Genomic DNA, 23604 nt, shown 5'->3' with positions numbered 1-23604 from the left:
GCAGTAACAAACCTATTTTTAAAATGTAAGGAGTAGAAGTAAAAAGTCGGCTGAAAAAGAATTACTCCAGTAAAGTATAGATACCCAAAATTTCTACTTAAGTATAATTTCTACTTGACACCTCTGAAAATTGGCAAAAAAGACAGTACTGTAAACACTACAATATATGTTTGAAGATTTGTAAATAAATTATGTAAACAATTTAAATATTTTTCTTCTTTATATTCCAGTGATTGGTTGATTGATCTTTATTGGCATCTGTTCTTTAATTAAGAACTTTTTAATCTGGAACTGTGGAAAAAGGTTCAGAGTATTAAAATGTTCTTCATGGCTAGAAAAAAAAGGTATAAAAACCCTCTCGAAACCTTTAGTTTTAAGAGTGTACTGTGGTGAAAAGGTGCTATATTTTTAAAATTCAAAACAATTCTAATTGTCCAAAAATAGGCTTTATTTTTCTGTGTGTGTGTGTCGGACTGAAAACATCTGCAGCAGTGGAATGCTGGGATAGCGATGACATCATTGCGTTCACTTAATCATCTGTAGACACACACATGCACATTTTTGCACACACAGCCTTTATCTTGTTTGGTTTGTCATAAATGTGGCGTGTAGATATTGGCTGGCGTCCACATCATGGCACGGGAACATATTTTGGAGGTTTTTCTCGTGGGATGCTCTCGTAGGCTGGGCTGCAGGAAATCTCTCCGTCTCTGTCTAATCTCTGTCAGACGTGTTCAGCTGTCCGATGCTCTGCTTGTGCTGTGAGTGATGAGTGGATGCAGAGGTCGAGGACTGAAGGTCTGATCACACTGAGTTTACAGGTGTGTGAAAGTGTGTGTTCACAGATGTGAATCATTTCAGAACTGCCAGACAGAGTTTAATTAATCGTGCTGCTCGTGTCAGCAAACCTGCTTGTTTTGTTCAGATCCTTCAGCAATCTGAGCTGAAAAAAAACTTTCTGCACACAGAAATTCTAGTTGTATCATCATTTTTGAGTCTCTCTTTCTCTTTCACTTTCTTTTTGTGCAGACACTAAAAACAGAAATATATATATATATACTGCATATAATTTATTATAAAAATGATAATATTTGTGTGTGTGTGCATGTGTATACATTTTTTTAAACATTTATATAAAAAAAAAATTTAATAGGTAATAAAAATATTAAATAAAAAAAAAATAAAACACTTTTTATTATTAATAATAATACATTTATCTATCTATCTATCTATCTATTAATAATATATATTTTATATATATATATATATATATATATATATATATATATATATAAAATTATATTAATAATGTTTATTTACATTTTTAATAATTAAATACAATTAAAAAAAATAATAATTGAGATTAAATTAAGTTAAAAAAAAAATGTTCTCCATAAAAATTATAATACAAGAAAGCCCAGCCTTTTTTTACACAGCCGTTTTTAAATCCCATGAACTAAAATGACTTCTCTCTCATTTGGATGTGCTCACTATTAATTTTTGACCACTAAATGATCATTTTAACCTTCATCTTCTGATTAATAACTTTGCTTTGATTCATGTTGCCCGTCATGTGATAATAAGGCCACTTGAGGACACTTACAGAGCAATGATCCAAACAGTGAGTGACATTGGCAGACATTTTTACAATATCACTCATGACATCCGTTAAGTGCACCTTATGTTGCCAGATATTTCATTGACCTGCGTAACCTTAACCTCTGCGACAAACAAGAAAAACTGTTTTGTTAATAGGTGTCAGAAGCTGTTTTTCAAATGGGAATTAACTTTCACAGAGCCATAAATTATTCATTAAACTGAAGATCTCATATTTAGTTCTAAGCTTTCACTCTTGAGTGATGTCGCAAAACTTCCTTTCCAGACAGGAAGCCACAGTGTTTAATATGTCAGATGTGGCTTTGCAGCGACTCAGACGCAAACTATGACTATCAGTGATCTCACATTTAATGAATAGAGAAAATGCATTAAAAGAATAGCTCAGTCAGACTGCGCGTGATCAAATGGTGTTGAATTTTTGATAAGAAATCCCCACAGAGGACATTTAGATTAGCAAAGCCACTTCCCTACAAGAGCCATGAACAGACTGAAGCAGAAATAGAGACGTGTGATGTTTCACAGATGTTATACATGACTCTACATTCAAGACACACACACACACACACACACATACACACATACACACATCATATATATATATATATATATAAATAATATTTTTTTAAATGTTTTTGTGGTCTCTTCTGCTCACCAATGCAGTTGTTTGATCAAAATAAAGTAAAAACTGAAATATTTTGTACAATTTAAAATAACTCAAATCTAAATTAACATCAAAATTAAATAAATTACTGAAAACAAATCTAAATTACCAAAAACCATACTTCAGTCTTCAGTGTCACATGATCCTTCAGAAATAATAATAATATGCTGATTTGCTGCTCAAGAAACATTTCTGATTATTATCAATGCTGAAAACATATGTTCTGCTTCATATTTTTGTGGAAACTGGGATTCATTTTATTTTTCAGGATTCTTTGATGAATAGAAGCTTTATTCAACAGCATTTATTTGAGATCAAAATCTTTTGTAACGTTATAAATGTCTGTGCTGTCACTTTAATGCATCCTGCTGAATAAGTATTAATTCCTGAATGTCAATGTAAATAAAGTGTTGTTTTTGTGTGGATTTATTAGTGTTTGAGCTGAGATGAATGACAAGACAAGGGGTTTTGTGCTGATATTCTACACAGCAAAGTGTGTTTAGTCAACAATTGAGTACATTTGCGCCAAAAGTGTTCCCAGAGGTCCCATCGTTATCGAGTCCAGCTTCAGTCGTATTTCACACATGATGTTTTGTTGGTTTAAATCGACTGAAGCACAGAGAATGAATTTGTTGTTTTTAATTCTGATCAACAGAACAATATTCTTTAAAGTGAAGTTTTTTAGACTTAAAACAATCAGTTGCATAAGTATTCACCCCCTTGTGCCAGTATGTACTTCATGCCTCTTTGGCGTTGAGTGTTGGACATCTGGTCACTGATGTTTCCTGATTCTTCTTTGCAGAACATCTCAAGCTCATTCAGGTTTCTGCAGTCTTATTTAGGTCCACTAATAAAATGTTAACTGGACTGATGTCTGAACTCAGAGTTGGACACTCAAACATCGCTGTTTTCAAGCTATTCCTGCATAGATTTGGCTTGATGTTTCAGCATCCAGCTGGAAAGCAAATCTTCTCTGGGTTCCAGGTGTCTTGGTGACTCCATCCAGTTTTCCTTCCATTTTTCTGCGTTTATCTCCCCTCATAGACCTGCAAATGTCCCGCAGCATGACGCCTCCACCATCATCATGCTTCACGGTTGGGCGCCGTGTTTCTGATGATGTGAAGTATTTTGTTTACGCCAAACATGCCGTTACATCTAATGGCCAAAAAGCTCAACTTTGTCTGATCAGACGGCAGCTTCTCCCAGCTGAAGGCTCTGCAGATGTCATGTGACATTTAACACCAGCCTTCGCTCTGTCATTGTGCTCACGCTGTGTGAAGCTCTCGCGTATGTTTGTCGATTCTCAGCTAGTGAAATCTGCAGCTCTGTCAGACATTGATCAGAGTCTCCTCCACGTCACTCAGTTTTTGAGGATAAAACCACTCTTTCAATTATGGGTTTAATTACTACATTGACTGAAATATTCTTGCATCCATCCTCTGCTTTGTGCTTTTCAAATACTTTTGTCATTTGGATTTACTGGGGTGTTTTTTTCATGATATGAGATGATATGTGTGTGTGTGTGTGTGTGTGTGTGTGTGTGTGTGTGTGTGTGTGTGTGTGTGTGTGTGTGTGTGTGTGTGTGTGTGTGTGTGTGCATAGTATGTTATTAAAAATATTATATTACTAAAGTAAATATGAATAAATATAAAAACAGAAATAATATTATTTAAATAAAAGAATTACAATATTATAAGATTATATATATTATATTTTTTGTATGTATGCATACTGTATATACACACAATACTTAATTACATGTGTGTGTAATACTATAATAATATAAATGTAATTATAGTAAGTATAATATTAAATATGAAAAATTATATATAATTATATTTAAATATAATAAAATAATTACAATATTATAATAAGAATAAAAAAGAAAAAAAAAAGAATGGAGCAGGAGTGAAGATGTCCACATTAAACCATCACACACGTCTGATGGTTCACTCATGCTGCGGATTTATGCACCCTAATCGCTTTTGAAAAAGGTGCTTGAGTTCCTTCAAATCAATAAGCGTTTACCTCCAGATGATTAATTTAACTATTACACATAATGAGAGAATTTAAAAAGCAATGAAGTAAAGAGGCTCAGCACACAGTCCACTTCAGATCCAGCCTTAATTCAGCCTACACAAACACAAAACAAAAACAAACAAACTAACAATAACCAACTGGTATTTCCAGTCAGCTCTTGCTTTTTGGTTATTAAGCTGTATTTTATTACCGCTGATGATAATTCTCTCTCTCCGTCTCTGTCTAGTGATTGAAGTGAAATGGAGGATTTTCTAAAAAAGTTAATGGCAGGTTGTAGTTAAAGGGTCAGTTCAGCCAAAAAAGAAAATCCTGCCATCATTTACTGACCCTAAAGTTATTCCAAACCTGTAGGACTTTCTTTCTTCTGCTGAACACGAGAGAAGATATTTTGAATAATGTTGGACCCCATCCACTTCCACAGTATATTTTTTTCTATACTATAGATCTCAGTGGTGACCAATAGCCAGTGTACTCCTTAATGAAGATTTCTAGTGTGCTCTCTGTGATCTTCTGGTCTCTAAATGTGGCTCATGTCTGTGGGATTCTTCACCTGTCTGTCTGCTCCAGCAGGTGAAAATGTGTGTTGGATCACAAAAATAACAGCACAACAATCTCTTCAACAACACATGATTTGAGGAGTTATAAACACAATTAACTTTAAGACTCTTTAAGAAAGCTAGAGGTTTTTATTGAGTAGCAGCAATAATTAAATCAATCACTAATACGGTAATCACAGAACAGATGCAAACTGCTCACACTAATCTAAGCTCAATTAGTGTGCAGAAATCATTCTTTCTCATAATGCCGTGTGCACAGGGTTGCTCTCTGTATCTCTGTCTGAATTAATGCTCATCTGCAGGATGTGTGTTCATGCTGGAGGTCTAAAACTTTTAACACTTTCAGCCCCTCAACATCCTAACTCTCATCCCTCCATTTATCTTTATTCTTCAGCTGTGAAGGGTCAAATCAGACAAAAGATGTGAAATTGTTTAATCAGGTTTACTGTAGAGAGAAAAATAGAAAGAACATGGGTAAGACGTTGAAGGAGGACTGTGTGGTGCTGTTCTCAGGTGTGTTTCTTGTACAGAAATCATTCACTCGATTTGAAGGGGTCATATGATGCGATTTCAAATTTCTCTTTCTCTTTGGAGCGTTACAAACTCTTGGTGAATAAAAACGATCTATAAAGTTGCAAAGACTAAAGTCTCAAATACAAAGAGATATTCTTTATAACAGATGAAAACGGCTCTTTCTAACACACCCCCACGTCTCTACATCAGTATGTGGGAAGATTAGCACAACACCGCCCAGATGTTCATGCAAAGAAAGAAGGCATATTCTCGTTGTAGTATTGTTGTTGCCACCGACTCCGCCTCTATAATCCAGTACTCAATTTTTGGAATCTAATTATGTAATCCAGATTACTTTGTGTGTGTGTGTGTGTGTGTGTGTGTGTGTGTGTGTGTGTGTGTGTGTGTGTGTGTGTGTGTGTGTGTGTGAAAATGAAAGCATGAACTCTGTTTCACATGTTTCTCCTAAAAATTCAGAGAAGAAATAAGAATAGAAAAAAGGCTTCGCACACTCATGGAAAACATGTTAATGTAAAGTATTTTTTTAAAGCCTGGAAAAGTAATAGAAGTTTTAAATGCCACTGAATAAGTTTGTTTGTTTCTAGTTCTCCAAGTGCAAACACATTTCTAACGCGCTTCACCATAGGACTGACGTGAACACACACAGACGGATCTGGGAGCCTCACATCCGGCAGAGAGATTGGAACAGAATGGAATTTGAAACGTTTTAGCCAAAAATGTTACCATGGTAAAGGTGTTTTTTGCAGAAACGTTTCAGATTTCGTTACGTTCTCCGGCTTCGGAAAAACAGTCAAATGTTGCCTGGAAGGAGACGCTGGAGAGAGACGATGTCTTCCACCAAAACAGTTATTTCTGTTTGTGTGTGTGTGTGTGTGTGTGTGTGTGTGTGTGTGTGATACGATGGCATGTTACCAGAGGAATGTCAGTGTGGGAAATCTGAGGAGTAAATCTCTTCTGCTCCGAACGCTCCGCAGGGATTCGGCCAAAATAGGAGTTTACTCACAGAGTCTGTTCCTGACGATAATGATCACGGCCGATTCTGTCAGGAGAAAACAATGATGAGGAAAACAGTGTAACTCATGAATCTCACAGGAAACTCAGCCAAATGTGACTGGAAACATTTGACATCCATCTCAACCAGACCCTCAGTGCTGGATAACGATGCCTAAAGCTCACTGAAGGATCACTGAAACCTCCTAGCGACGCACTGGTCATGATGGCGGTGAATTCAGTGTGATGAAATGCTCTTCAGAGACGGGTGTTGTGTGTGTTTCTGCAGGTGGTGTGATGACGAGCGAGTGATGAGCTGTGGTGAGGAATGTCCGTCTGTCTGCTGCTGGTCCTCTTCACGCTGACCGCAAGCACTCAGGTGAAAACAACAGCACGAGCTCTGACTCCACGCGCTAGCGCTCACACGTTTGGGGTTAGTAGGGGTTTTTATGTTTTTGAGTCTTTTTTGTTTTTGAGTGCTGTTTTGGCTCGACTCGTGTGAACTTTTCTCCGTTTGTGGACGTCATTACATGAGATGTGATCAGGTTCCTTCTGGGGACGTAATTCGCCTGTTGAAGAAACAGATTTTTATATAAGAAAGCATCATAAAATGAATTTCACCCTCTTAAAAGGACCTGATTGTACTTAAAAGGTTTTACATCTTAAAACGGCATGATTAGTGCGAGTCAGATCAGAAGAAAGAGGATGTTTATCTCAAAGCGCTGCTCAGGTACTTTTGAGCCGTTTATGAGGCGTGCGACCCGCGTTTGAGGAAGGATCTGATAAACACAGAGCGTTCAGCATACGCCAATTAAAATCTCTGAGATTATTTGTGCTGAAGTCTCTGTGATTTTATTTATTTTTTTAATGCCATTTTATGTTTAGTCATGTTGTTAAGGCATAATCAATTAAAAAACTGAAACTGAAATGAGAAATGTTGCTTTGGAAACAGGGTTATTATAGTGAACTAAAACTAACACCATCAAAACCATTTACGTTTCTTGAAATAAAATACATTTTAAATAAAATAAAACAAAACAAAACATAAAAAAATGCTAGTTGCCAAGGCAACATTTCTTATTTTCATTTAGTTTAATTTTATGTACTAAAATAACTAAAACTAAAAGTGAATTAAAGAAGAATAAAAACTATATAGACTTATTAATTTTGAATTTATCTGAATACAAATGACAAGAAAACCACAACAAACTTAAGAAATTTTAAATGAAAACAGGAAATATAAAAATAAAAACTGGGAACTACCTGAAATAAATATGTTTAAGCTGAAGTACTAATATTATCAAAACTAAAATTTAAATATTATTATAGAAATATATATTTTTTTAAAGAACAACAACTAACTAAGGACTAATTACATGTAAAAAAAAACAAAAGCACAACAAAATAACCACAAAAATAACTAAAAAAAAAAAAAAAAAAAAAAAAAAAAACTCAAAAAATAAATAAATAAATACTATAATATTGATATAACACTTATTTTTATAACTGAATTATGTGTAGAAGTGGCTCTGTAAAGGCTCATGTTTGAAGCAATCTTGAGTTTGTAGGTGTCTTCTGGGAAATCTCTGAAGCTGCTGCAGGAACAATGGAGGACGTACACAAATGAGTGCATTCAGAGCTTCATCAGCACACCGCCGGCCGCAGGTCAGACTCGTGACTGCTGGGTAATGTGTCACAGGATGCAGTGCTTCAGTCGCTGAAGTGTCTCTGTCTGTGTGTTTCAGGGCCGGTGTGTAACAGGACGTTTGATCAGTACGTGTGTTGGCCCGATGGATCGCCGGGCACCACGGTTAATGTGTCCTGCCCCTGGTACCTGCCCTGGTACCGGAAAGGTACAGCACTCACACTATGCCTTAAACCCACTGCAGACAGATATAACAGTCCTCTTATGCAGTAGAGCCTGAATGTGAGGGTATAATCGATAACACTTTAGATTAGGAAAAACAACTATTTCCTCAACAATACTTCCTACTAATAATAATAAAAATAAAGATTACCTATTATGTTGTTAATTTTGTTGTAGAAGTTATGTTTAGTTCTTGGGTAGGGATCTAGAATATGGTCATGTATTAATATGTGTTTATATGCTAGTAATATGCATTCTAAAAAAATAACTTTATTACAGTAGACCTATTATTTTTCTAAATTCACTTTTTAACCTATATAATGCCTTTATTAACATTGACATTAGAAGTAACATGCTTTCTGTGTCTAAGCATTATTTTTTAAGAAAGAATTTATGAAAAATTTGAAGAAGTGAAACAACATAATATAATAAAAATCATAAAACTGTCTGAACTAACTTAATCAAACAGTCCTTAACAGTCTTTACTAGAGCTGGATAGGCTCTCTCATCTTTGTTAAAAAGTTTAGACAATGGATTTTTTTCAGTTTTCAATAATATTGACTGTAAATAATGTGGGGTGATGATATTTGCTAGATTGGGCCGTTGTGATGCACTTTTACTCTGATCTTCAACCCTAAAACTTTTTGACACACAACATGCTTTGATCAAAACCATCAGGGGTTATTTATATTCTTCGTTATAAGGCACGCTTTACAAAGTACAGTGAAAGCAAGTGGAATTGATTGTGTCATCTGTTCAAATTAAACGCATGTTAGTGCTGAACTTACTGTGACAGGATGATTTACAGTAATGCAGCGCCTCAGGACACAGCTGCAGAGAAATATAAGTAACACATCAGTGCATGTTTAACTCCTGAAGATGGAATTAAACCTATGCTGTGAGCAGATCGGCGATGGTCTCATTTACCTGTCAGACTGCTGAAATAAATGAGTGCTTGCAACCAACCTGCAGACGCTGCATACGGACGTTATGCATGCCATACGGGAGTCATTTAAGGCATGAAGGGTTTTAATGACAGATTCCACCAAACCAGCGCTCAGGTTCACACTCTCAGTGCTCTTGTATAACAGCCACACACTCTACAGTCCTCACTTCAGATTCACCGTCCTCCTCACACTCTTCATGACTTGCACCCAAGAATTTAATTCTTGTCTTGTTATGTGCTTTTGTCATTTTTATTAGTTTTAATAAAATTCATTTGATTTGCTTCAGTGTTATCTTAATATTTATATACTATTATAGTATTCATTCATATATTAAATATACTTTTATTGTTATTTTTCATTTTAGTTTTAGAGATTTTGTTATGTGGTTTCATTTTATGATATTTAACTTGAATTTATTTTTATTTTACTGTTAGTTTTAGTACTTAAGCTTATTTTATTTCATTCAGCTGCCAAAGCAACATTTCTAATTTTCTAAGTGTTTAAGTTTTTCTTCAAATACTTTAATTTTTAGTTCAGCTTTATTTCAGTTCCCAAAAAGAGGAACTTTTTAATAGTTTTAGTTTACAATAATAACAATGATTTATTTAACATTCACAAAATCTAGCATGTACATGCACACTTTGTATGCAAATATTGCAGTTTAAAAAAAAAATCTATAGAATGCTGATTGGTGAGTTTCCTGCTGTGTGTGTGTGTGTGTGTGTGTGTGTGCAGTTCATCAGGGGCTGGTTTACCGCGTGTGCGGCGCTGACAGCAGATGGGCTCATGGGAAGAACACCAGCGAGTGTGAGCAGGACGATCCAGGACAGGTGAGACGCGTGTTTGATGACTTGATGATGTTTTTGAGCGATGAGCTGACCCTTCTCTCTCTCTCTGTCTGTGTGCAGAAGCAGTACGGTCAGATCCTCAGTAAGTTCAGAGTCATGTACACGGTGGGATACTCTCTGTCTCTGGCAGCACTGACTCTTGCACTGGCCATCCTCATCACCTTCAGGTGAATACAGCACCTTCCAAACACACGTACCTCACCACACACTGTAGTTCAGATTACGTCATCCAGATTGTGTGTGCTGATCACACATACATCAGTCTTCACCTCGGCGTCTGCTGTTCCCACAGGAAGCTGCACTGCATGAGGAACAACATCCACATGAATCTGTTCGGCTCCTTCATCCTGCGCGCTCTCTCCATCCTCGTCAAAGACGCGCTGCTGGATCAGATGAGCAGCGCTCACTTCCAGGGGCAGCGCTGGGTCGGCGCTCAGGTACTCATCACTGTTTACAGACAGCTCCAGCTGAATCCACAGGAAAGTGCAGGTGTGTTCAAGGATGTCCGTTTACGCACCGTAAGCGTCTCAGATCAAGCTCTTTAAATCGCTTTCTCTCAAAGTCATTCTGTAAACCACGCTGTTTACTAGCAGTTGTTGACTTGCATTGTGTAAAGACGGCCAATCAGACTGGATCTTCAGATTGGGGGCAGGCGATATACCAGCCAGAAGCTGCCAGTCAGTGACTCTTAAACACATTTATGTTCAGAAAGTACACTATTTGTAACACTATATAAGATTTGAGACAAATGCTAATTATGAACTCAGTTAAACAAGAAAAGCTGTATTGATTGACTGACTAAAAAAAACAATGCTAAGCAGTTAGGCCTAAATGGTATTTATAGTAAGATAAATAGTAAGATAAATGTGATAAATTTTGTACAAAAAAATTAAATAAAATTAATTTTTTAATTACTTTGAATAGTTTCATTGCAAAGTATGTGCTATGTTAAAATATAATAATAATAATTATAATAATAATAATAATAATTATAATAATAATAATAATAGTGTACACCAGATATCGCCAATTGTCCATAAGAGTGATTAAAAGGCAGCTGGAAAGAATAGAATAGAATAGAATAGAATAGAATAGAATAGAATAGAATAGAATAGAATAGAATTAACATTTAAAAATATGTGATTTTTGTGGTTCAGGCTGGAATTTGAATAATTAATATCTTTTTTAAGGTTATTTTATTTCGTCCAGTTGTTTTCTAATCACTATTATTGAAAATTAGTTAATCTGATATATAATCTGGTCTAAAATGATGTGTTATATGTAGTTTTAATAATATAATATAATATAATATAATAGAATATAATATAATATTAGGGCTAGGGCTGCAGCTAATGATTGTCAGTTAGTTCATGTAATCAGATGAAAAACTAAACATAATGAGTTTTTGTAAATAGCTTTTATATTTTATGCATTAAAAAACAATTATCTATTTTTTAAAAAACAAATTATATGTATAATATTTTCCACATGCTGCCCAATGTTGTCCTCTAAACATATTAAATTTTGCAGGACTGCGAAAAGAAATATAGTGAATTTATATATGCAGGCAATGCTATGGATGATCACATTCACTGTTAATTCTTTCGATTATTGTTATTGAAAGTATTGATTAGTGGTTGCAGCCCGTAAAAGTAATTCCATGAGTGATTCAAAATAGTAATATCTATTATATATCCATTAATTTTCCATCTTTTATATATTGATTTGATAAGGAATACTGTAAATATATATGATATAATACTTTGTCACTAATAGTATCACGGTGCTGGCGGTCAGGCGGTCTGTGATTGGCCGGTGGGCGTGTCATCACAGACTGAATTTGCATATGTGTTCCTCAGAAGGTGAGTGGCTGCCGTGTTGCCATGGTGATGATGCAGTACAGTGTCATGGCCAACAACTACTGGCTGCTGGTGGAGGGTCTGTATCTGCACAGCCTGCTGGTCATCACCGTCTTCTCCGAGAGGAACTACTTCTACATTTACCTCTGCATCGGCTGGGGTGCGTGAGCCTCAGCACACAATCAGTCATGATCACATCCTTTCAGAAGAGTGTGTTTCTTATAGCTGAAGTCTGATCTGCTCAGAATTAGCACAAAGAAAGGCCAATTAAAAAACAAGTAATTTTCACCTTCACTGTGAGTGGTTTGAGGAAACATTCTTTGGACTTGTTTCTGACGTTCGTTTCAGAAGAGCAAGCGCGGCTGACTTTGAAGAAGTGTTTGATTGGCAGACTGACGGTCCGGTGGCTCTGTCTCTCTTGTGTTGCAGGTGCGCCGCTCATATTTGTGCTGCCGTGGATGACAGTCAAGTACCTGTATGAAAATGAAGAGTATGTTCCCTTTACTTTAACTTTGACTAACAGTGAAAGTGTTTCAACATCTGCGACACACTGCAGTAGATATCAAACAAACCATTTTTGCTCATTTTGTCTTTGAATCAGGTGTTTTGTTGATTTTAGTGCTTTTGATAGATTTAAAACTGAACGAGCGTCTTTTTTTTTTCAAGTGTTTTCTTTTTTTTTTCTTTTTTCTTTTTTTTTTGCATTTCTTGAAAATAAATGCCACTTGGGTTTGTATTTAGTATTATATTAGTATATGAATGCAGTGACATTCATAGTTTTCTTTTGTGATTGAAATGCATTTTGGGGCTACTGTGTGTAAACATGCATATTGTCTTGATTTATATCGACGTTTTTAGTAGATCGCTTATTTTTTAGTATAACATTCCAGCAGGATTAGCATTGTTAACAAAAACTAAAAACCTAAAAAAAAAAAAACATTTGTGCGATTTAAAATAAATGTTAACAGAAATAAAATATTTTTAAAAAGCCTTAATGTGTTTTATTCTAACTAGTTGCTAATTTATTTATTAATTTAAATTAATTTTGTATACAGTAGAAAAAAAACACAACAAAATTACTAAAACTAAAAAAAAAATGATTTAAAATGTTAATAAAAACTATCATCTCAATGATGATACTAAAACAACAATGCATGTAGAATAAATATACACATTATATATAGAACATATAAATGAGTGTTAAAATGACTGTTATATTTAGTTTTAATAATAAATCATTTATAATGCAATATTCTAGGGCTGCAACTAATGATTATTTTAATCTGTTTTTATTTATTCAGTAAATCAGTTAATCAGTTGAATTTTTATTTTTGTGTGTGTGTATATATTTATATATTAAATTAAATTAAAATTATATTTATGCATTTAGCAGATGCTTTTATCCAAAGCGACTTACAGTGCATTCAGGTTATCAATTTTTACCTATCATGTGTTCCCGGGGAATCGAACCCCCAACCTTGCGCTTTGTAACGCAATGCTCTACCACTTGAGCTACAGGAACACACATATAGATATAAAATTTTTGCATATAATAATAATTGTGTATACATAAATATAAATATATCAAATGTTCCACATCCTGCCCAGTTTTGTCCTCCAAACAATGTACAATTCAAGACCTATCAAAGCAAATATAGTGAATTTAACCCTAAACCGGTACATGAAACCCTGCAGTAAATCCTGATGTGCTGATGGATATGGGATGAGTTTGTGTGGGATCAGTACAGATACTGGAGGATAAGAGTGTTAGACGGTCAGACTATTAGCTCTTTATGAGCCGTTAAATCTCCCCCAATGCTCATGTTCTGACTGAAAGCAGGTGAAAAGACTCATAAAGCGGCCCATTGCTCTTAAAGAGCAGGTCATATGGATTTTTGAAAAATATCTATTTTGCAGTTTATAACGTAGCTATCCTTAAATGAAAACAATCTGCAAAGTTGTTAATCAAAAGAGTGCATGATAAATAAAGATATTGTCTCTCAAAAGAGAGAGTCGGTTCTGAATCGCTGTAACAAGTCGTTATATTTTTGAAACTTTTGTGTGTGCCATTTCCAGGTGTGTATCCACCTTTTTCCTCAACGCGGAAGTAAGCCTATGGGTGAGACTTCCGTTTCATTAACCGCTATAGGTAAATAACGAGGAGAATAACAACGTGCAGTAAATGTTAAAACTGTTTGCAGTACAAACCAGTCTGTTCTTAATTAAGATAACAGATTAAAATAATATGATAGGGCAGATCAATTGTCAATATCAAGCAGCAAAACAAAATGTTTTGTACAGATTAATATAACTGGATGCAAATGAGACCGGAAGCTAGACCCATAGAATTTACACCCATTTTTACGTCAGGAAAAAGGTGGATACGTCACTAGGTAACACATTTGCATAATCCCCGCCTGTCCGCGAAATACGAAACAGAGTCTGAGCTGCCCACAAACATTTCCGCTAGTTAGTGTGTTTACATCATGTTTAAGAAGACGCTGTGTTCAAGGATACCACAGAAATACAATTCAAGCCTTTGGTTGTGTGCATGTCATTTTACCAAGGACTGCTTCTCTAATCTTGGCTTTTATCTTTGTTGGTTTCTAATCTCCTTTCTTAATTTGGACTAACAAGCGTCTCAGAGCTACAACCTGTAAATAAGATTGATACATTATGTGTACATTTTCAATTGAGTGCTCAAAATTTCACGTTTTTGAGCTAATATGTGATTAGTAATTTTGTCTTTCGTTCTTCAAACATTACAGTAGACATATTTTGGTTTACAAACTGTATTGTTTCATCAGTTAGTCACCTTAGCACTCGGCTAACTTATCCACCTAGTGTTCACAGTTTAGCAGCTAAACTTTAGCTGTGGGCACGATTCACTTGCATAAGTGTTTTTGTATTTTATGTCATTATAAGAACGGATTGATTATATTATTGTTTTATGTAAAGGTGCTTTGTCAATGGTAGCACTGGCTAACTGGCTCAAGGACTCATCTCTGTGCCAATCACAACAGGCTTGTCCAGCTGACCAATCAGAGCAGAGTAGGCTTGAGGAAGGGAGGGGCTTGCTCCGAACTTGCTTGAAACTAATCATTTCCTAATCATTGGCAAATGACTCTAATATTAAATGTATATTTCTGACCTTAGATGCATTTAAACCTGTTGTAGGGGACTCCAACACAATATTAGGATGCTTTAAAATACCATATGACCTGCTCTTTAAATAATACAAAAACCTATGAGAAACACTCATATGTGTGTGAACCAGCATGGTCTCTGTATGGGTATTTGTGTGCAGTTGGATAGAAACCCATACACACGTAGGCACTGTATTAATAGGTTCTGGCCTGATTGTGGATCAGTGTATTTAGTGTAGACTTGACCAGCCTCAGGTAACTCTAGACACGCCCCCTCTCCCTCTGCACCAATCAGGTGCTCTCGTGGTGATGATGAGTTGGCTTTTGAGTATAAAGTGTTGAAGAAGGCGCTGCTGTTTCTCTCTCATCACGTCTGTATTTACTCTTTCTTCTTTCCTCTCTAAACTAAAGCTGCAAATATAATTTCCCCTCTTTTATTTACCTTTCTGTTTATTGTTTGAGTTTAATTTGATTCTTCAGTGGGTGTTGTGGTGACACAACATATTTCATGACCTACAGTTGAGTTCGTATAAGTTTTAGTTTCCTTTTGGTTTTCTTCTTTGTTGTGTACTCTGGCGGCTCAAGGCCATATGTTTTGCTTTTATACCTGCAGATTTTGCAGACATATTCCAGGTGCAAATTAAGCTCCATTAAATTTGTACTTGTAGCAGATAAATTGCTGATAAAAAAAATGAATTTTGCCCCTTTTCTTTAAAAAAAAAAGCAAACATCTGGTTTGCAGTAAAGCACCTACTGTACAATAAGAAGTGAATGGGGAAGGTCTATTAACCTACTCACTGTTATAATAACAATAGCATAGCCACATGACATGAACATTATGCATGTTAACATAATTTTAGTCTGATATATTTTTTGTGTAAAGTTAAATTTAACTTGCAATGACAATGCAATGTCATAAACCATAAAACATTTGTAAAAACAAATTTAAACAACTTTACAGCTCAAATACACAAACGTTTAACAGATTAATAATCACAAGTGTGAGTAATAAATGGGAGCAAGTTCCAAAAATGGGCCCCATTCATATTTATTTACAAAACACACTGAAAACAATAAATGCTTTACCAAAGTGATGCACAATCAACAAAAATGCAATAAAAACAGAACAGGCAAAGTAAATAATAGTACATAATAAAATAACAGACTAATAAAACAATAAAACTTTGATTGCAAGTGCTTCTTTTATTTTCAAGAAAAAGAGTGGAGTAAAAAAAAAAAACTTTACCAAAGGTATGAACTAAAATGAAAACAATAATTTATACGTTTTATTAAAACCATAATAGTATCTCAATGATTATATTTTAATTAAATGTTAATTAGTTAACATTGTTCATTTTCATTTATGTTTAACATGAATTAATATTTGACATTAAGTAACTTTTTTTTCTCAATTGAACTGAATTTATTAATCAATTAATATACACACAGTTTCAACAGTACAAGACATGAACAATAAGTGTGTTAGCATTATTTTAGTCTGGTAAAATCACTTACTAGAAATCTTTCTGTGGAGTTCAATCCAATTTCAGCTTTGTTGCCATAATGCCATAAACCTTCATAGCTCAAGTAATACAGTTTTAACAAATGTAATAATTTCATTAGTTTATATATATATATATATATATATATATATATATATATATAAACACTTCTGCTTTTACGTCATCCAAACAATTGCCCCATTGAATTTTTTAAAGTGTGTTAAAATAAAGCAACAAATGCTTTATTAAAGTGCTGGATAAAAGTACAATTAATACAAAACTGAACAGAACATAACAGACTAATAAAACAGTATTAGTGCTTCTTTTTCTGTCTTTTTTTTTTAGAAAAAAGTAGGGATGAGACAAAATTATTTATTTATTTGTTTGTTTGTTTTGTTTTGTTGTTGGTGTTGTTAATCAACAAAATGCCACAAATGCTGTTGATCGAATATAAAATATAAGTTCTGTCATACACAGAGACTTTCAGATGACTTAATTTACCATTAAAAAAAAAATTGTCTGATATCTAAAAAAAAATGGCATTTATAAAAGTCTTTATTGAAAATGAATAAATGAGAGTCGTGTCGTGGGGATATTGAACGGTACAAAGCTCAAATGCTTCCAGTCCTGCACATCTACAGAGGATTCAGATCCATTTGTATATGTTTAGACATTTATAACGAACAAAAATGTACAAATACCCCTGAAAACTGAGATCACCGTTTGAACAGATGTTCGCAGGTGTGTGAGAGTGATTTATTAGAAATAGTTAATAAGCCGCTGAGGAAAATCCTCTATTCAAATAACAATGAAGCAGATCGTTGCCACAGTAACTCTTAATTAAAGACACATGCTTCTTTTACTTATAAGAGTAATCCGTGCTCAGTTTAGGAAAGGACAGACACACACACACACACACACACACACCTTCAAGTCGATATGAAATCTAAACTCACTCTGTTTACTCGTTTCTTGATTTAACCTTTCATCAAAACACAATAAAACTCATTCAGCTTCTGCAAAGACTTGTTCTCACCATCTGATCAATTCCTGATGGATAAATAAAGTCCTGCGCTTCAGATTTATACTGTGTCTCATTAAAGATGCAGGTTTATTGTGAAATATGTCACATACTGTAACTGTACATGAAAAATTGGTTGCAAAAAATTTAATCTCATGTGACGCGGGTTTTATAAAAAAAGAAACTGAATGATGGATTAGGTTTTTAACAGTTTGACATTTTCATGTTTATATGGATGGATTATGATATTTTGTCATATGCAGATGCTGGGAAAGGAATATCAACATGGGCTACTGGTGGATCATCCGTTCTCCCATTCTGTTTGCGTATCTGGTAAGAGATTAACACAGATTTAACTATATATATAAAGATCTTTCAAACGATAAATATATATCATCCAATAAACATTGTTTATTAAGAGCGTGCGCTGCAGTTACATCTACTGCTGCTTTAAATGTTTGCGCTCTTTGGAGTTGATTCTGTTTGACTGTCAATGTTTTTATTGTTAATCAGCTGGGAAGAAAACGTTTTGAAAGTCATTACAACGATATCATCCCTTTGTGCCATTATCATTATAGTGGTGTGAATTTGCTGTTCTTTCAAAGCTAGAATAATTTTTAAAACTATAATCTTATTGTTATGTCATCTTTGCTGTGAATGGGCCATTACAGCTGATGTCATTCAGTCCATTTGAAACTGAAAAGAAAAAAAAAACGCAGCCTTGCATGACAAAACCATTCGTCAAGCGTCTACGCAGAACAATCACTATGTGTGTGTGTGTGTGTGTGTGTGTGTGTGTGTGTGTGTGTGTGTGTGTGTGTGTTGCATATGGATGGGCTGGAGCATTGAGATTCAAGCGGTCTCTAATATGATTGTGCATTTGCATGCTGATATTATCTGAGGACGTGTTCATTCAACGAGAGCCTCGGGCGCAGGAACGCATCATGACCTCTGCATGACCTCCAGCGCGCTCATCAATGCATAGAAAAATGCTCCGAGGGCTTTACAAAGTAATAAAGACAAACACAACAGAAATGTTGGTTCTATGCAACCTAAATGATTTATTTCATGAGTCCCATTTGTACAGCGCTTGTTCCATGTTCTGATTTAAAAACTGCAGCAGAAACAGGCTTTGAACAGCTTTTTATGTGATATGAGAATCTACGGGATTTCTGTTTTCAGAAAAGTATTTGGAAAACAATATTGATATAACTTTGCTTATGTATGATGCAGAATTAAATGAACCTTCAGTCATTATTTTTGTTGTTTTAGAGGATTTGAGCCGTAATTAGAGGATGATACTCTTTACCGTTACTTTTATTTTTTACTTTATGGTCTCCTCTATTTACATATTTACATACATGTACATTTTAAAAAGTTGTTTAAAAAAATCTATACAACAAATTATCTGAAAACTGTTCAAAACTGAAATTGCCAGATCTCGATTGCATTTTATTAATTAATAAATGTTTATGAATACATTTATTTGTTATTTATTATTTAATAATTTGCAATTTAATTGCAAAGTTGTTTATACATGAATTCATTTAATTTTAAAGTCTCTTGTGTTGTGTGTATAGATCAATTCACTTTTCATTAAACTCAGTAAGAATCAAATATAAGAGAAATTCATCAGTTATGACAGTGGATTGTTTTGTGTTTGTCACAATAATCCTCCTCAGGCTTTAGAAGACACACAGAACAGAATGAAAGCAGTATAAAGTCAAAATAGAGAGATCTCACTGATGTGTTTGTGAGTTCATGTGTTACGCTTTTGACATGTTATCATGTACAGTAGTGAAACTGAGATATTGTGGTTGTTTGAATGACATGAATCACGTCAGTCTCTGTGATTTTAACCTCTCTTTCCTTCTGGAATAGATTAATTTCATCATATTCATTCGTATAATAAAGATTCTGATGTCCAAGCTGAAGGCGCATCAGATGAGATACACAGACTACAAGTTCAGGTTAAAGACCGCACCCTTTTTTTTCTTTTCATGCAAGCAGAGCTCATGCTCTCATTAAATGTGTGTCTCTCTCGCTCTGCTCAGGCTGGCCAAGTCCACGCTCACGCTGATTCCTCTGCTGGGAATTCACGCCATCCTCTTCACCTTCGTCATCGATGAGTCCGTGCCGAAGGAGTCTCTTCTGAGGCTTATCCGCCTCTTCTACGACCTCCTGTTCAGCTCCTTCCAGGTCAGAGGGCAAAGGTCGCCCGCCCACGGTCACGTCAGATCATTTCAGTCAGAGTGTTTAAGGAGATGCTCTCTGATGGATGATATCTGCTGTAAGATGATAGCAGATGGTTGAGGTTCATGTGTGTTGTTGTCTGTAATTGTAGGGTCTGCTTGTGGCAATCCTGTACTGCTTCGTCAACAAAGAGGTGAGAGATATTCCTGTTTGTTTAGTTTTTTTATAATAACAAAGTATCTCTTAAAATCAAAGCTAATTATTATAATTATAATTATTCCGTTATTATAGCTTTACTATATGTGAAGTGATATGGAACTGAAATGCGGGCAGGAGAGCTGCCTGGAACTACGTTCGCTGTGCGTTTCCCAGAAAATAATTGCACAACTCAGAACGTTCGTCAGCCATTTAGATTCTAGCATTTAACGGCCCCGTAGTGTGTGTTCTATATATATTTTAGTTAACTGGTAACAAGTATTTAAATGTTATCATTCAAGTAACAAAATGTTTTATGGCTTTACTTTGTTTACTATTATAAAAAAAGTAAAAAAAAAAAAAAAAAAAAAAAACTTGCAATAGGTATTAACATAATAGGCAGAATATGAAAATGGATTATTTTAGAAAATATATGAACATAAAAAAAGTGATTTGCATGAACAACACAAGATTAAACTAAATGAGCAGTATTTGACATCGCCAGCAAAGGACTTCAGAGAAGTGATTTCACCTGTATTTTAAACATTGAGAGGCCAGTTTATTTTGCTTTCTTAACTAAAACCTTTCGCCCACTGTTAGAACATAGCTGTAAATAGCTTTTTGGGTCACGACCAACTTTTTGGAATGCGCTATTCACACCAAGTTAGTTTTTTTTCTATTAATCTTACTAGTGAAAAAATCATCCTTTTAGAGCCCTTCATCATAAGCATGAACATTCACTCTCTCTTTTTTCATATGTATTGCATTTGATGCAATTTTTCACTATTAAATTTTTTTTGTGCGTATGTATTTTATTTAATTTTTTTTTTCAGTCATTTTGCTCTTTTTGTGAACAGCCATATGACTGAATAGAGTGTTTCTCCGGCTCTCCAGGTCCAAAACGAGATGCTGAAGAAGTGGAAGAGGTGGAAACTAGGCAAGGACATTGAGGAAGAGTACCGTCACACCCACAGCCAGACGCCCCACGCCAAAAGTGGCAGCATGGTCCCAGCTCTGACCCATGAATGCCCCGAAACCCCAGAACTGGCGGCCATGGCCTCGGCAGAGTCCCAGCATCTAGTGACGGGCCTTCAGAACGGAGTGAGCCAGAACCGGGGTCGTGTGAGGCTGCAGTTGACCTCCGAGCCACAGGAGGGCGCCAGCAACTGCAGCTCTCTGACGGAAGACATTTGTCTGGAAGAGCGTCCTGTCAACAGTGAGTGGTCAGCGGTGGTGACAGAAACCAACGTTTAACACTAATGGATCAATGGAGATGATGTTACATTCCAGATATGGTCTTCATGTTAGCAAACAGGCTTATGTCATGAGAAAGCATGGATATGTGGATCTAGTAACCTTTAAAAACAAATCACAATTATCTTCTGAGTTGGTAAATAATCTAACAGTATTAATTATTGGTGCCTTCTGAAAGTGCAGTCACATTTACTACTGCTCAGCAAAATTTCGCAGATGAAATTACCAGTGCTGGTGAAGGTTACTTTTTCAAGTAATGCATTACAGTATTTTTGTTGCTCCCTAAAACAGTAACTAATGGTGTTACTTTTAGTTACGTTTTATGGAAAGTAATTACTTAACTTACTCATTAATTACTCTCACCCATCCTGGCATTGATTGATTGATTTTAAAGAAAAATAAAAAAAAAAAACATCCAAGATGTTTACGTCTTTCTTTCTTCAGTCGAAAAGAAATTAAGGTTTTTGATGAAAACATTCCAGGATTATTCTCCTTATAGTGGACTTCAACGGCCACCAAACGGTTGAAGGTCAAAATTTGTTATGTCTGTTTTTGGGGTTTTGTTTCATGTTCTTGTTTTCATATCTTTTATTTTGTAGTTTGATTTATGCTGTTTGTGTCATGCTTCCCTTGCCCTCATGTATCTCTGCCTTGTGTATGTGTCATGTTCTGATTGGTTTATTGTCTTGTCATGTGATTTATCAGTTCTGTTTACTCATTGGTTGTCTTAGTCATGTGTCTGTTTGCTTATTGGTTTGTTCATGTCATGTGTCCATCTTTGTCTGTTATAAGTAATCAGGTTTTTGCTATTGTGCCTTAACGTATGTACCTGCTGTTGGTGAGTCAAGTCTTTGTTTATTGTTTGGATTTTGGATTGCACCTTGTAAATAAGCTGCACTTGGGTTCATCTGCACTCGCCTTCAGTGGACTACTCATTACAAAATTACAGTTTCAGTGCAGCTTCAGAGAGAGCTACATGATACCAGACGAGGAATAAGTGTCTTATCTAGTAAAACGATTGATCATTTTCCAAAAAAAAAAAGTGCTTTATGCTTTATAAACAAAAATGCGTGCCTTGCACTGCTCTGCGATGCACGTCCATGACTTAATGTAATACATAATTACGCTGAAAAGGTCACGCTTGATGTAGGCGGAAGTACCGACTCAGTCAGTGTTTACAAATGTGAAGGAGGAACTTTCAAAAGTTGTTGCATGTTCAGTGACACCTATTCAAATGTCTTTGTGTCAGTTCATCGTTTAAAATGTGTATCCAGGATGTTTAAATCTTTTGAAACCTAACTTCTGCCTACGTCAATGCGTGACATTTTCAGCGTAATTGCTTATTACATGAACTCATGGATGCTCATCGCAGAGCAGTGCAAGGCGCGCATTTTTGTTTATAAAGCATATACTTTTTTTTTTTTTTTAAGAAAATGACCAATCGTTTAGCAAGATAAGACTCTATTCCTCCTCTGTTATTGTGTAGAGCCCTTTGAAGCTGCACTGAAACTGTAATTTTGACCTTCAACCATTTGGTAGTCGTTGAAGTCTACTATAAGGAAAATAATCCTGGATTGTTTTCATCAAAAACCTTAATTTCTTTTCGACTGAAGAAAGGAAGAAAGATGTAAACATCTTGGATGACATGAGGGTGAGTAAATACCAGGAAATTTTCATTTGCAAGTGAACTAATCCTTTAAAGCCCTTTCACACCAAAAGTGAAATAAATAAGCCTCAGGCTGAAGGAAATGTGAATTCAAAAGTTATCGAAAGTAATTTTTGCTCATTAGAATGGTTGAATTGGATCATTGAAGGTCAGCAGCAAAGACAATTAATGGTTAATAAAATGGTATAAATAGATTAAGATACAATACAAGATATTTATGTTATTTAACATTTAATTATAGCGGGTTTATTTCATTTGAGTTTGCATTCCACTATTTTTATTAATTTTGAGGAATATTGAATCTGTTTTTGTGCAAGTGAGATGAATAAATAAATGTTCACATTTAGTCTAGAGCTACAGTAAACATTCACACAAACCCTCTGCACTCGCTCCTGATTTCTGTTAACATGAGGATAGGAGAGCTGTCAGTCAATACATCCAAAACAAAGTAACTGGCATTACTTATATGAAACAAATATTTTTTTGTAATTTAAAAAGTAATGCATTACTTTATGAAAAAGTAATCAGATTATGTAACTCGCGTTACTTGTAATGCTTTACCCTTAATGCTGGTCATTACAATAGGAATGCACATGATCGGGTGTTTCACATGAGTGTGTAGAGGTTCCCTGTGCAGATTTCACTTATTTTCAAGTAGGTCACATAAATTTGCCAACAGAAAGTTGGTCAGTTTGAAAGTTTCTTGT

General features: G+C 35.1%; 1 protein-coding gene across 1 annotated transcript in view; it reads left to right on the top strand.

The window, feature by feature from the left end:
• The window catches only part of LOC109101125 (glucagon receptor-like), a 35062-nt gene extending 13498 nt beyond the window's left edge, over nt 1–21564 (top strand). The window contains exons 2-14 of the mRNA XM_042719511.1: nt 6689–6778; nt 7968–8064; nt 8145–8252; nt 9949–10043; nt 10122–10228; nt 10354–10498; nt 11921–12080; nt 12350–12410; nt 17853–17922; nt 19471–19559; nt 19644–19788; nt 19934–19975; nt 20872–21564. Of these exons, the coding sequence (XP_042575445.1) occupies nt 6728–6778; nt 7968–8064; nt 8145–8252; nt 9949–10043; nt 10122–10228; nt 10354–10498; nt 11921–12080; nt 12350–12410; nt 17853–17922; nt 19471–19559; nt 19644–19788; nt 19934–19975; nt 20872–21231 (1530 nt within the window). The 5' untranslated portion in view covers nt 6689–6727 and the 3' untranslated portion in view covers nt 21232–21564. The remainder of the gene's footprint in view (nt 1–6688; nt 6779–7967; nt 8065–8144; nt 8253–9948; nt 10044–10121; nt 10229–10353; nt 10499–11920; nt 12081–12349; nt 12411–17852; nt 17923–19470; nt 19560–19643; nt 19789–19933; nt 19976–20871) is intronic.
• Nucleotides 21565–23604: the final 2040 nt, after the last annotated feature.

Source organism: Cyprinus carpio, chromosome B3, assembly GCF_018340385.1.
Source record: "Cyprinus carpio isolate SPL01 chromosome B3, ASM1834038v1, whole genome shotgun sequence".
Taxonomy (NCBI): Eukaryota; Metazoa; Chordata; class Actinopteri; order Cypriniformes; family Cyprinidae; genus Cyprinus; species Cyprinus carpio.
This window is presented reverse-complemented; position numbering and strand designations above follow the sequence as displayed.